General features: G+C 34.7%; 2 protein-coding genes across 3 annotated transcripts in view; one reads left to right on the forward strand and one right to left on the reverse strand.

Annotated features, from left to right (window-relative positions):
* Window positions 1-15,182, forward strand: part of RSRC1 (arginine and serine rich coiled-coil 1) — a 349,184-nt gene that overhangs the window by 5,714 nt on the left and 328,288 nt on the right. Inside the window, exons 2-3 of one of the 2 annotated variants that reach the window (XM_016148824.2) lie at window positions 2,088-2,283; window positions 2,789-2,914. In XM_016148824.2, the coding sequence (XP_016004310.1) occupies window positions 2,090-2,283; window positions 2,789-2,914 (320 nt within the window). In that variant the 5' untranslated portion in view covers window positions 2,088-2,089. Of the gene's footprint in view, window positions 1-2,080; window positions 2,284-2,788; window positions 2,915-15,182 lie in introns of both variants that reach the window. The other variant, XM_036219171.1, reaches the window with a different exon arrangement.
* LOC118601591 (40S ribosomal protein S29-like) lies at window positions 14,760-15,026 on the reverse strand. The gene has a single exon (XM_036218838.1). It carries the CDS (start codon window positions 15,000-15,002, stop codon window positions 14,760-14,762), a length of 243 nt encoding a protein of 80 aa, XP_036074731.1. The 5' UTR covers window positions 15,003-15,026.

The following is a 15,182-nucleotide window of genomic DNA, read 5'->3' on the forward strand; positions in this document are numbered from 1 at the left end:
ACTTTCTACCAATTCCTTTGTTTTTTAGTTCCATGCCTCATTGTGTCCACTGTGGTAACAGGTATCTCAGATTCCTGATCCTTTTTGATTTTTGTTATGTGAATTGGCTTTTCTCCTGTTGAAATTCTCTGCAGTTTTTTGGTATTCAGCTCTCTTAGCTCTAAATCCTCCATCTGTTTTTTATTTGCTAAAATTTTGTTGACATATTTTGTCTACTGTTCCTGTTGTTTACTCTTCTAGTCTCTTTATCCTTGTGAATTTATACTTTTTTATCCTTTTACTCTCATTTTAGTGTTTTTTAACAAAATAATAAGAACATAATCAGTGCTCATGTTGAATGGTTTCTTGTGGGTAAAGAAAATTCTTAACTGCTTAAAAGTGAAAATAAGAAAGGAGGAAAAAACCAGGAAATAAGAAAATTTAGATGATGATCGTCACTCAATTACGTACAAATTCCTTAATGAAAATGTACACATACACTCGTGGTTACATATTATATATAATCGGTTCATGGATATATATGTGGGTATTATGTACACATTTATTTAAATAAATATGTATATATATGTATAATTTCATAATCATAGTATTTTGAAGCTGGAAAGGATCATGGTGTTCTTTTACCTAGTGCAGTTTCATTTCTTAAGGGGGTTTAGGTTTTGCTAGTGCGAGTTTCAAAACCAAGTCTCTCCAGTGTTTTGTTGAGCTTTAAAATGTTAGAAATGGTAACAACTCCAGGGTTCAGAACTATTTTTAAAGTCTATCTGGCTCTCAGTAAATAGCATCAAGTTTTGAATTGAATCCTAACAGCCATTTTTAACTGGTGTTGCACTGGAATCAGGGAGGGGATAAGCTCTCTGACCATTCTGAAAACCATGCTGGAATTTAACACATTGCTTTTTTTATAGTAATGATATTTAACTTATTTTGAATAAATGTTAAAGGAAAGCATGAGATATTTATCTGATCCATTAATCATTTATCTTAATTGTTACATAGGATGGATCTTGCTTTTATGTGATATTGAAAGATAGCTAATAACTATCAGTAAAAAAAAAAAAGATTGCAGATGAGAATCTCAAGGCTAACTTTAAAGTAAGATAAGTTAGTTTCTTATCAGCTAGGTTAATTCATAAATATGAAAACCTTAAGTTCTATTTCTGTATGTTTTTTTCCTTTTGTTTACTAAATATACAAACATCACCATAGCCATATAGAAAATAGTTTAAAAAAGAAAAAAATCTCCTAGTTCCAACAGTTAAATATTATTAGTTTTCATTTTTGCTCTTATTCATATCTACATATTTTCTTAAATTGTAGTCTTTGTAGTACAGTTTTAATAATGCTACAATGGGCATTTTTGATAATGATTATATCTTTCTTTTAAGAAAAACTTTTCAGATGTATTCCTAGAATTAGGATTGCTTTGTCAAAAAAAAATTGACAGTTTTATGACTCTTTATTTAAATCGTTAATTGCTTTTGGAAGGATTATACCACCACTTTATAGGAACTATCAGTGTGAAGAGTTGACTGATTTCACAGTAACCTATTGACTTTGGTACTTAACATTTCTTCCTCCAAATTTCACAAGTGAAATATTGATAGTGTATTGTTTCAATCTGTACTTTGTTGATGCCTAATGAGTTTTTATCCATTTAAAAATTTAGAATTTTCACTTAGAAAGATGTAACCCTAAAACATAGTAAAATATCTTTCATCTTTAGGGAATGTGAAAATGAAGGATTAGATAGTTATTCCCTAAACCAAGTATCATAATTAATGATAAATGCAAGTTAAAATGTAAGAACATTTTTATAATGAGCTGTCTTCAGGATTGACTCTTTTGAGAGACATTTGAAAAACTTCAGGACAAATTTAAGTTGTTCATAAATTGTAAAACCAGTTAATTAATAATCCTAGCAGACTGTACTAGAGCGGTTTCTCATGTCTTGCCAAGAAGGTACATTTATAATTCTACTTTAAGACTTCAAAATTTTTTTACAAAGTTTAAAAAAATCACTATATTAAATTTTATCCATTTTGCCATTACGTTAGGAATAATTTTCTTTGGATTTAAGCTCGTAGAAATGGGACGCCGGTCATCAGATACCGAAGAAGAAAGAGGAAGCAAGAGAAAAAAGAAACACCGTAGACGGTCATCCTCAAGTAGTTCTTCAGATAGCAGGACATATAGCCGAAAGAAAGGTGGAAGGAGATCAAGGTCAAAGTCAAGATCTTGGTCCAGAGATCTTCAGCTTCGCTCACATTCTTATGATAGAAGGTGATTTTCATAATTTTTACTTACATAGTAATGAGAGTAATATTCTTCAGAGTTTTTGTTTTTGTACTTTCGATTTTTCTGGGTAAAACATTTTTTGTTTAGTAGTGGCATATTTGTAAGGGTTAAGCCCCAACTCAAAGGTTTGCTTGCTTGTTTGTTTTTGTTGCCAGGCCCCGCGCATGAGTTCAGTGTCTTTGTCCATTGTCTTTTCTTTGTAGACAAGTAGATATAAACTAGTATAGTTCTTATACTATAGTATCTGATAATATTGGAAGGATTAAGTATACAACTGTGACCCCTAAAGTTTTAATTAGTAGCCAATTTGATCACTAAATTATGAAACCAGTCATCTCACTGTTCAAGAGGAATACTATTTTATCTTCATTTGTTTCTAGAAAGAAGTAAGACAATAAAAATAAGATGATTCTTTAGAATCTAGATGATTTCTCGGTAGTGCTCATAAAATATTTTTATAGTAATGATACTTGATTATATTTTATTTCAGACGCAGGCATCGGTCAAGCAGTAGCTCTTCTTACGGCTCCAGAAGAAAACGAAGTCGAAGTCGTTCAAGGGGTCGAGGGAAATCCTATAGAGCTCAGAGGTCTAGGTCAAAAAGCAGAACAAGAAGGTATGCCATAGTGGGTACTACTTTCTTTGTAACACACCATCCCTAAATTTAGTGACCTGAAGCAACAATGATTTATTTTCTCATCATTTTGTGATCTTAACTGAGCTCAGCTGGCAGTTCTTGTCTCACATGGGGTCACTTAGGCGATTGTAGTTATGTGATAGCTTGACTGGAACTAGATGGTCCAGTCTGGCATATGGTGACAGCTGTTAGCTATTTTCTGGGATGCTTTAGTTTTCCTGTAGTTTCTTATCTTCCAGTAGGTTAGGCTGGGCTTTTTCATGTGATAAAATAAGTATTTCAAGAGGATAAGAGCAGAAGCTGCAAAATCTCTTAACGTCTAGCCTCAGAAATAACCCAGTATGTTATGGAGTGAATGTTTGTGTTCCCCTTAAATTTATATGTTGAAGTCCCAATACTCACTGTCTGTATTTGGAGATAGAGTCTTTATGGAGGTAATTAAGGTTAAGTGAGATCATAGGTGTGGGGTCCTAATACAATAGGGCTGATGGCCTTATGAGAAGAGGGAGAGATCTTTGAGTGTGCATTCAGAGGAAAGACCACACGAGGACACAGTGCAAAGCCAGCTATCTACGAGCCAGGAAGAGCCAGTAAGCTAGGAATCAAATAAACCGGCATCTTGATTTTGGACTTACAGCCTCCAGAACTGTGAGAAGTAAATTTCTGTTGCCTACGCTGCTCAGTCTGTGGTATTTTGTTGTAGTAGACCAAGCTCACTAATACAGGCTGGCTGTCACTCCATCGGTTTTCTTGCTGTGCCCAGGGGCCATTAATACAGAGAATAGCCTATCTGGAGAGAATTGGACATTTTGGGCACTGGTAGAAAATATGATTGCATAATATGGGGGCCATGGTACTGAGGAACTTGGTAAAAAAGTAGAGATTCAGAAGTTATTGAAAGTTTTTGAGCAGAAGAGTGTTAGGATAAAAACAGGAATTAGTAAGATCAGCTACTATTCTCTGCTTAGTTTTTCGTACTACTATTAGGCTGTTTTTTCATTTTTTTTAAGTTTATTGGAATAATATTGATTAATACAATTAATTTTCCAGATGTACATTGTAATATGACATCTGTATATTCTATTGCGTGTTTACCACTCCAAGCCCAGTTTCCTTCAGCTACCATATATTTGATCCCTTTTACCTCTACCCCACTACATTTGACTCCCTTTACCCCATCTACCTCCCCCCTCCTCACGCACCCCCTCCCCTCTGGTAATCACTAGTCTATAGTCCTTGTCCATGAGTCTCTGTTTGTTTGTTATGTTCATTTGTTTCTTTTAGGTTTATATCCCACATATAAGTGATACCATGTGATTTTCAACTCTTTCTGTCCGGCTTTTTTCGCTTAGCGTGATTTTCTCGAGGTCCATCCATGTTGTCGCAAATGGTGGTATTTCATCTCTTCTTATAGCTGAGTGATTTTCCATTGTATATATGTACCACAACTCCTTTAGCCTGTCTTCTATCGTAGGACACTTTGGTCGCTTCCATGTCCTGGCCACTGTGAATAATGCTGCTATGAACATTGGTGTGAAAATATCTTTTTGGGTATGAGTTTTCAAGCCTTTGAGGTAATAGCCAGTAGAGGGATTGCTGGATCATATGGTAGATCAATTCTTAGTTTTTTGAGAAACCTCCATACTGTTTTCCAGAGTGGCTGTACCAATTTGCAGCCCTACCAGCAGTGTATGAGGGTTCCTTTTTCTCTGCATCCTCTCCAACATTTGTTATTACTTGTGCTATTGATTACAGCTATTCTAACAGCTGTGAGTTGGTATCTCATTGTGGTTTTGATTTGCATTTCCCTAATAGCTAGCGATGTTGAGCATCTTTTCCTATATTTGTTGGCCATTTGTATGTCCTCGAGGGAGAAGTGTCTGCTAGGTTTTCTGCCCATGTTTTGACTGGATTGTTTGTTTTTTTTGTTGTTATTGAGTTGTGAGTTCTTTGTATATTTTGGATGTTAGGCCCTTATTGAAGTTGTTCCTGTCATATATATTTTCCCATTTGAATGATTGTCTCTTTATCTTGTTGACGATTTCTTCTGCTGAGCAGAAGTTTTTAGTTTGATGTAGTCCCATTGATTTAATTTAACTTTTACTTCCATTGCTTTTGAGGTCAAATTCACAAAATCCTTTTTAAGTCCAAGGTCCTTGAGTTTAGTTCCTATGCTTTCTTCTATGCATTTTATTGTTTTAGGTCTTATATTCAGGTCCTTAATCCATTTTGAGTTAATTTTGATACGTGGTGATAGACAACAGTCTAGTTTCATTTTTTTTACAGATGGCTTTCCAGTTTTCCCAGCACCATTTTATTGAAGAGGCTTTCCTTTCTCCACTGTGTGTTTTTGGCTTTTTTGTCGAAAATTATTTGCCCATATAAATATGGGTTTACTTCTGGATTCTCAATTCTGTTCCACTGGTCCGTGTGTCTGTTTTTCTGTCAATACTATGCCGTTTTGATTACTGTCGCTTTGTAGTATAATTTGAAGTTGGACAGAGTGATGTCTCCAGCCTCGTTCTTTTTTCTCGGCATGGCTTTGGCAATTTGGAGTCTTTTGTGCTTCCATACAAATCTGATGATTTTATGTTCTATTTTTTTTAAAAAAGCCAATGGGATTTTGATGGAGATTCCATTGAATCCGTATAATGCTTTAGTTAATATGGTCATTTTAACTATGTTGATTCTTTCAATCCAAGAACATGGAATATCTTTCCATTTCTTTGTATCTTCTTTGATTTAATAGGGTCTTGTAGTTTTCATTATAGAGATCCTTCATATGTTTCGCTAGATTTATTCCTAGGTATTTTATTCTTTTCATTGCAATTGCAAAAGGAATGATTTTTCCCACTTTTTCTGACACTTTGTTGTTAGAGTATAGGAACGCTATGGGTTTTTGAATGTTGATTTTGTATCTAGAGACTATACTGTATTTGCTTATTGTTTCCAGTAGTGTTCTTATGGAGTCTTTAGGGTTTTCTATATAGAGAATCATGTCATCCCCAAATAGTGACAGTTTGACTGCTTTGTTTCCTATGTGGATGCTTTTTACATTTTCTCTTGTCTGATTGCACTCAATAGGACCTCCAATGTTATATTGAATGACGTTGGCAATAATGGACAGCCTTGTCTTGTTCCTGATTTTAGAGGGAAGGTTTTTAGTTTTTCACTATTAAGTATAATGTTGGCTGAGGGTTTGTCATATATGGCCTTTATTATGTTAAGGGACATTTCTTCTATACCGATTTTGCTAAGTGTTTTGATCATAAATGGGTACTGTATCTTGTCAACGTCTTTTTCTGCATCTACTGATACGATCATATGGTTCCTATTTTTTAATTTGTTTATGTGGTATATCACATTAATTGATTTGCATATGTTGAACTATCCCTGTACCCCTGGGATGATGCCCACTCGATCGTGGTGTACAGTCTTTCTAATATGTTGCTGTATTAGGTTTGCTACTGTCTTATTTAGGATTTTTGCATCTGTGTTCATGAGAGATATTAGTCTGTAGTTTTCTTTATTTGTGTTATCTTGACCAGGTTTTGGTATCAGGGTGATACTGGCCTTATAAAATGAGTTGGGAAGTATTGCCTCCTTTTCGATTTTTTGGAAGAGTTTGAGGAGAATAGGTATTAAATCGTCTTTAAATGTTTGGTAGAATTCACTGGTGAAGACATCTAGTCCTGGACTTTTACTTTTTGGTAGATTTTTGGTGATTGTTTCAATTTCCATACTATTGATAGGTCTATTTTGATTTTTCAGTTCGTCTTGATTCAGTCTAGGAAGCTTGTATTTTTCTAAGTACTGGTCCATTTCTTCTAGGCTATTGAATTTGGTATTATATACTTTTTCATAGCATTCTTATATGATCCTTTGTATTTCTGTGATGTCAGTCGTAATTTCCCCTCTTTCAACCTGATTTTGTTTATTTGTGTCCTCTCTCTTTTTTCTTTAGTGAGTCTAGCTAGGGATCTGTCAATTTTATTAATCTTTTCTAAGAACCAGCTCTTTGATGCATTTATTTTTTCTATTTTTTTTTGTTTGGTTTTCAATTTCATTTATTTCTGCTCTAATTTTGATTATTTCTTTCCTTCTGCTGCCTTTAGACTTCATTTGTTCTTCCTTTTGTAATTTTTTAAGATGAAGTGTTAGGTTATTTATTTGGGCTCATTCTTGTTTTTGGAGATAGGCCTGTAACTTTCCTCTTATGACCGCTTTTGCTGTGTCCCAGAAGTTTTGCTATGTCGTGCTATCATTATCATTCGTTTCTGTATATACGATTAGGCTTTAGTTGTGGGGATATATTAGCAGCCTGATTTTGTTTTCTAGGCATATACATCTCTCTATGAATCTGAAGTTGGGTAATAGCAGTAAGTCCAAATGTTTAAGTTTTCCGGCTTGTATCATTTTGCCTCAGTCTCCTCTCCTTTGTATACACACCATGAATAAACCACTCTGTGCTATATGCCTTAGCTCTCTGTACATGTCCCTGAGTTGCTAGCTTTGTTTCTTTGAGCATGCTTTCTTCTAGTTTCTTGAATTATCTCTACTTTGATAAGTGTTTCTACCCTTTAATGTTCATTTCTATTTAATCTTTAATTCTCTTCTTCATGAAATCTTTTTTTGATTTTTACCTTTTCACTTCAAAGTCAAATTTCATCCATCCTTTCTCTGACTCACCATCACATGTGGTTCCTGATATGTAACAGTTATATTACGAATATGAGGTTTTTGTTCTTTTCATATATTGTAAACTCTTGCAGGGGGAATCTCTTGGTACCTTGCATAATGCCTGGCTTAGTAAATATGCCTTGATTGATTGGACGATTAATTGGGGGAAATGAAGTTAGGTAGAGAGCTGATTTTTGTAGTAAGGAAAAGTTTTATTGTTTTATTGATTTGTAGAAGGAAAGCTTTATTTTGGATGTATTGATTTGTCTAAAAAGAGACTGATTCCGAGAAAACAACTTCAATTGAAATTTCCTGTCATTGGGAATAGAAACCATAATCCATGCTTTTATGTGGTCTTTTTTAGTTTATGAAGTATTTTCATATATGCTGAATCAATCAGAGTTTGATTAGGGAAACAGAAGCCACTCGATTCATTAGAGTTTTAACAGAGGGAATTAAAGGCTTATATAACCTTTGGGAGGGCTTAGGGAATTAGGGAAGCTGTCCCTGATTATTTCATCCTGAAGCATGGAAGCTAGTTGTTTTCTCAGAAATCACTGGAAGTCTTAAGAACTCTTCAGATTTGTAGCACCAAAGTGGGTGCTTCTCAAGAAACTACTACCCTGGAAGCTGCTTCTCTGCCCAACCATCTATCTACAACTACCTCCAGAGGGGAATCTGGAACTGTTAATTTTCTTTTGCAGTGCAAGGAAGACCTTAAAAGTCATGGCAGTGATGTCTAGTTAGCAACAACTATTTCTCACACAGGCGTTTAGTAATTCGAGTTTTGTATTTGTCAGGCAGTCATGCAGGGTAATACCTATTTTATATATGAGGAATCGAGTTCTTCAGCAGTAACTTTTCAGCCTCTTGCATCAACACTTCTGCATTTTATTGCCAATAACTTAATAATCTGGAAATACCGAAAAGTCCTATATTTTGAGAAAATGCATTATCTGTGTCCTATATCTTATGTTATTTTGTAAAATATACTTTAGGAATTTATTTTTCAAAATGTTTAAATTGCGTTTCATGGTTAATCTTGGTTTAACAAGAAAAGGGAACGACTCATATCTTGAACATTTTAGTTAATTAAGGCTTTAAATAGAGAAGATGAAAATAATGAGTTTTTCATAGATGAAGTACTATATGATTTTAAATCTGGAAGGTGTGTTAATGATCTCTGTACTTTTTTAATAGAAATGAGTTCAGTCATGGAAAGTCAAATACTTTAAATACTTAATATTTAAACATTTAAATATTTAAAAAACAAAGTTCAGAGACCTTTATTGTTACATATGTAAAAAAATAATTGAAAGATGAAGCATGTTTTGGGTTATGGCAGGACTGGAGGGGAGTCAAATATGTGAGGTTTGCTGCATTTTCTGTGGATAAGTTTAAAGTAATTAGTTATTATGCTTTTTAATATAATTTTTGTTCTTTAATTACTCAAGTTGTGACATGTTTCATATCACTTCCTTCTGCAACTGTAAGAAATCTACTCCTATTATATTTTATTATATTATTTCTTCTATTCTAGAATACACAGAAAGTAGTTTCAGAATTGCTGATACATACCAGTAAGAAGAACAAACTTATAAACTAGAGTTCAATATTTTTTATGGTTCTTTTTATCTTTACTCTGGGGATATATAATTCTCCCCACTTCATTATTGTTAGTTTCTTCAAAGAGTTAGGTTCATTTGTTTCTGTTTACATTTCCTTTTACGTTTTTTATCCCCCTTAATTTTAAAATTTTATTTACTTATTTGCCCCCCCCCATTATTGTAGTATGTGGTTATAAAAGACAGCACAATACTAAAAGGTAGATGCAAATAAGTATCACTCCCTTTCTTCTGTCTTGTTCCTGACCACTACCTAGATAATTAATCCTATAAGTTTGGTATTTTAACTTTCCTCTGTTTCTTTTTAAGTAGAGTACAAGTTATATCTGTGGCATACTGTAGCTACTCTTTTATGCTTTTCTTTTTTTTTGTTGTTATTTAGTAATATATCTTGGAAATAACTATCCGTTAATTGTGATCTTACTCATATTTTATAGTTGCTTAGTACTTCATTGCGTGCATGTATCATAATTTGTTTAGCCAGTCTCCTAGGTTTGGACGTTAGTAATACTGCCAATGTTTTGTAGTTACTAAAAGGCTGCCATGATTAACATTGTGCTTCAGGGTTGGGTTTTTGTTTGGTTGGGGTGTATCTTCAGGGGAAACTCAGAAATTGATTGCTGGATCAAAAGGTGAATGTTTATAGTTTTGTTAGAAATTACTAGGTTCCTGTCAGTAATGTATCTAAGGCTTGTTTCTTCATAACCTCACCAGTAGAATGTATTATCATTTAAAAATTTTTGCCAATATGATAGATGAGAAATGGTATTTTAGTGTAAGGTTAGTTTTTATTTCTTTTTCTCATATGTGAGGTTGAACATCTTTTCCTATGTTTGAGGACCAATTATTCTATCTTTTTTGTGCATGAATTTTCTGTTCATGTTTTGGGTTTTTGATCTTTTTGTTCCTTCAATTTTTAAGAGACTTACTAGATATATTCTTTAGCTGTGATACATATAGCAAATAATTTCTCTTAATTTTTCAGTTGTCTTTCGACTTCGTTTATGGTATTTATTGGCCATGCAAAACTTTTTTTTCTTTATGTGGTCACATTTATCACTCTTCTTTCATCACATCTTTCCTTATATGCAGACATAGAGAAATTATTTCTTTACATTTAGATGTAGAGGAATTTGCTGATGTATTTTCTGTTGTACTTGTTTGTGTCATTTTTTACATTCAGATCTTTTATATATTTGAATTTATTCTAGTGTATGATATGACATATGGACCTTTTTTCTCCCAAATGGCTGTTCTCACATAACCACTTATTAAAAACTACATCTTTGCCCCAGTGATTTGTGATGCCCTTTTTATAATATACTAAATTCCATTAGTACCTGAGTCTTTTTCCATTGATCTCCTTGTCTGTTTATGCACCAGTAACACACTTATAATTATAGAAACTTTATAGTATATTTTAATGTTAGGTAGGGCTAGTCCCTCCTTTGACTTTTACCTTTTCCTTTTCAATGTTTTTTTGGCTAGTCTTTTTATGTGAACTGTTTATTTTTTCATATAAACCTTGGTATTAATTCATTTAGGTTCATTTAAAAAGCTTGTTGGTGTTTTTGGGGGCGATTTTATTAAACTTAAAGATTAAGGAGAACTGACATCTTTATCATGTTGAGTTGTTCTAAAAGCAAAGGGATGCTTTTTCTATTTGTTCTGGTCTAGTTTTTTTGTGATTCAGAAGTGTTTTAAAGTTTTCCTCATATAAATTTTAATCATTTCTTGCTAACTTTATTCCAGAGTGTTTTAGCTTCTTTACTGCTATTGTAAATGAGGTTTCCCCTACCATTATGATATCTAAATAGTTATTGTTCTGTATGTGAAGTCTACAGAAGTCTGTTTATTTTACTTATTTCAAGCTTTATTGAGATATAATCGACATATAATATTATGTAAGTTTAAGGTATACAACATGTTAATTTGATACACTTAAATGTTGCAGAATTGTTACCACCATAGCCTTAGCTAACACCTCCTTTACATCACATAATCATCATTTCTTTTTTTGGTAACAACATTTAAGATCTCTCCTAGAAACTTTCAAGTATACATATAATACAATGCTACTAACTACAGCTAACATGCTGTACATTTGATCCCCAGAACTTACTCATCTTGTAACTGGAAATTTTTACTCTTTGACCCCATTTCTCCCACCCTTCAGTTCCTGGTAAACACCACCATTCTAGTCTCTGTTTCTGAGTTTGGCTTTTTTGGATTCCACATGTAAGTGATGTCAAACAATATTTGTATTTCTCTATCTGACTTATTTCACTTAGCACAATGCTCTCAGGGTCCATACATGTCGCAAATGGCAGTGTTTATTGAAGAGACTCTTCATTGTATATTATTGGCTCCTTTGTCATATAGTAATTAACCATACATGTGTGGGTTTATTTCTGGGCTCTTTATTCAGTTTCATTGATTTATGTTTCTATTTTTATGCCAATACTATACTGTTTTTGATGATTATAACTTTGTAATGTTGTTTGAAATCAGAAATTGTAATGCTATTAACATTGTTATTCTTTCTGAAGATTTCTGGGAGTCAGGGGAAAGATGACGGATTAGGTAAAAGCAGGGTTCGTCTCCTCCCAGGACCGCATTGAAATTACAACCAAATTATAAAATAATGTGGAGAATCACCCGAAGTTCAGCTGATCATAACATCTACATCTGATAATATAAAGGAGCCACATTGAAGCCAGTAGGAGGGACAAAGTCCTGAATCGGGCTGGTCTTGCATCTGTAGGTGGTGGATGATAACCTGGAGGGAGAGCGAGGCTGCAGAGGCTCTCCTGAAGGAGAGGGGGTCCTAGTCTCATCTGGAAGCTACACAGCCCAGGGTCCCAGCCCAGGGAAGAGGAGATTCCAATAACTCTAACTGTAGAGACTAGAGAGGATTCTGGCTGTCTGGGTGAGACGGAAAGCAACTGAGCCCCTAGATGTCCCTTTGAAAGACCTACGCAAAGGATTTCTGCCCTGGGGATACTCACCTGGGACATCGGCAGTAGGTCTGAGGCTTGCGCAGGATTCAGTCTGAAAAAGTCTCCATTACCTAGAGTCAGAAAGAGAGATGGAAAGGCAGCCACCAGTGTGCCTTAGTCTGGCCCTCTACAGACCACGCCAGCTTGATTGTGCAAACCCCTCTCATAGAACCATTAGAAGCCCCTGTTCTGATGGCGGGAACTTAACAGCAGTTACCAAATTTCCAGCAAGACTGAGGCTGTTCTGATCTGACAGCCACTGTCTCTCTGCGACCCTGCCCCACCCAACCTGCAGACTGCCCAGGGCAGGTGTTATTGGCTTGCTGCCAAGCTCAGCTCCGGGTGATTCAGAACCAAGTGTTCACAGCGGGGCAGCCATCCTTGTGAGTGGCCTTCCCAATCGCAGCAAAAGCGGCCAGCCCTTAAGCTACATTTCAATTCCCAATGGGCAACCAGTGCTATGGGCCGCATTTCAACAGAAAACTTGGCAGAGTGAGAGACATCCTTAGATCTCTCCCCTTGAAATGACAATACGCTGAACATCTAAAATTCAATAAAAAACACCCAAACTGCACCCCAGCACGCCTGACCGTGGGATCTGCACATAAGAGCTACCACAGGTACTTTAAGGTATATAAAGCAGGGACCAAGAAGCTTAGACGCCACCTACTGGAAACCAAAAGAAAAGCGCCTTCTTTGCAGCAGACTACAGACAGAACTTTATATAATAAACCTTCTTTCTAGAAAACAGCATAATACACTTCCATTAATGCCTAGGAGGAGAAATAGTCCGTTAAACACCATGAACAACCAACGTGACAAGCCATCTCAAAAAGAAAGAGAAAAATCTCCAGAAAATTAGCTTACAGACATAGAAATGTGCGACTTAAATGACAGGGAATTTAGGATGGTACTTCTGAAAAAACTCAATGAGATTGAAAACAAGTCATATGAACAATTTCGGGAATTGAAAAAAAACTAGATGAGCAGAGCAAGGAGATTGAAACCCTCATAAAGAACCAAATAGAACTTCTAGTGATGAGGAACACACTGTAAGAGTTGAAAAATGAAAAAGCAAGCTTAAAGATTTCTTTGGCTATTTGGGGTTTTTTAAGGTTCCATACAACTTTTGGGATTGTTTGTTCTATTTCTGTAAACAATGAGATTGGATTTATTTATTTATTTATTTATTTATTTATTTATTTATTTTTATTATGGTGACATTGGTTAACGAAATCCAGTAAATTTCAAGTGTGCAGTTCAACAGTAGGGCATATATATATTGCATTGTGTGTTCACTGCCTAAAGTTAGATTTCTTTCTGTTACCACATATTTGACCCCTTTTATCCCATCTACTTTCCCTCTCCCCCTCCCTTTACCCTCTGGTAACTGCTAGTCTACTGTCCATGTCCATGAATCTCTGTTTGTCCTGTTTGTTTGTCGCTCTTAGGTTTATATCCCATGTATAATTGATACCATGTGTTTTTCCACTTTTTCTGTCTGGCTTATTTCACTTAGCGTGATTATCTCAAGGTCCATCCATGTTGTTGCAAATGGCAGTATTTCATTGGAATTTTAATAGGGATTGCCTTGAATCCAGATTATGTTAGGTAGTATGAATTATATAAATTTTATATGCTGCTATTTCTTTCATTGTTTGAATGTTAGCATTGACTCTAGGGTTTATCAGATATAATGTCATATCAAATGCAAATAAAAATTTTACTTCTTTTCCAGTTTTTATTCCTTCATTTGCTTTCTATTATCTAATTGCATTGACTTTTGCCTCCAGTTAAATGTGGAATAGCAGTGGAAATGATATACATCCTTGTTTTTTTTCTTGATTTAGTGTAAATGCCTCGAGTGTTTTTCCTGTTAAGAAATGCACTGGCTCTAGGGATAAAGTGTGTATATTTTTTTCATATTAAGAGAGGGTCTATCACTTTATATATTTTTTTTTCCAGGAATGGATATTGAATTTTGTTGAAGGCTTTTTCATCATTTGTGGATATAATCACATGGTTTTTGTTTTCTTAGATCTGTTAAGGAACTAATCTTGCATTTCTGGAAAAATCAATTGGCCCTGATGTATTATTTTTTTAATGTAGTGTGGAATTCTGTTCACTTATTTTTTAATTTAGTATTTTTATGTTGATATTTATATGTGATATTGGTCTGTAATTTTTTTTATACTTTGTTTATCAAGTTTAGGTATCATCATCCTTGCTTCATAAAAAGAATTGCAAAGTTTTTCTTTATTTTTGTTTTCTCAATTCATGGAGCATTAGGACTATCTGACCTTTGAAATTTTGGTAAATTCGTGAAACTGTCTGGGCCTGGTGCTTCCCCCCCCTCCCCCGCACCCCCCCCCCCAGCATGAATACTTTTATATAATCAGGGGTAGGTAAACAAGCCACAAATTTTGAAGTTAAATCCACTAAGAAGATAATAGCAAAATTTAAAAGATTTCTATGATGATGTGGCTTCCATTTACAATAAAACACTCATAATTGAAATTTTTATTTTATATACAAAGAGCTAGCATTGTTTCTGCAGTAGATGTCTGAAATGACCCATTCATGGAAGTTCACGTGGGCCAACTTAATGAAGCCTATATCCTTCGCATACTGACAGAAACATTGGCAGCACATATTGAGGCCGTATTTCTGGATCAGACCGTGTGGGTTTGAGCAGACGCGGCAAGAACGAGAACCCTGGCCGAATTTTCTCGGATGGCTCCAATACATTTGCTGATGACCCATCTTGCTCTCTTGGAGGCAACGAAGCAGAAGTTGAGCCTGGTGCTTTTTTTGTAGAGTGACTCATTGATAACTTTATTTCTTCAACAGAAATTGATCAGTCTAAACTTTGTTTCCTACAGGTTTACTTTTGATAAACTGTATTTTTATAGTATATGATTCATTTCTTCTATATTTTGAAAT

Source organism: Rousettus aegyptiacus, unplaced genomic scaffold (assembly GCF_014176215.1).
Source record: "Rousettus aegyptiacus isolate mRouAeg1 unplaced genomic scaffold, mRouAeg1.p scaffold_m13_p_4, whole genome shotgun sequence".
NCBI lineage: Eukaryota > Metazoa > Chordata > Mammalia > Chiroptera > Pteropodidae > Rousettus > Rousettus aegyptiacus.

Bases quoted from the DNA above. Each gene is read 5' to 3' on its own strand.
- LOC118601591 (XM_036218838.1), bottom strand. From the start codon at position 15,002: ATGGGTCATCAGCAAATGTATTGGAGCCATCCGAGAAAATTCGGCCAG.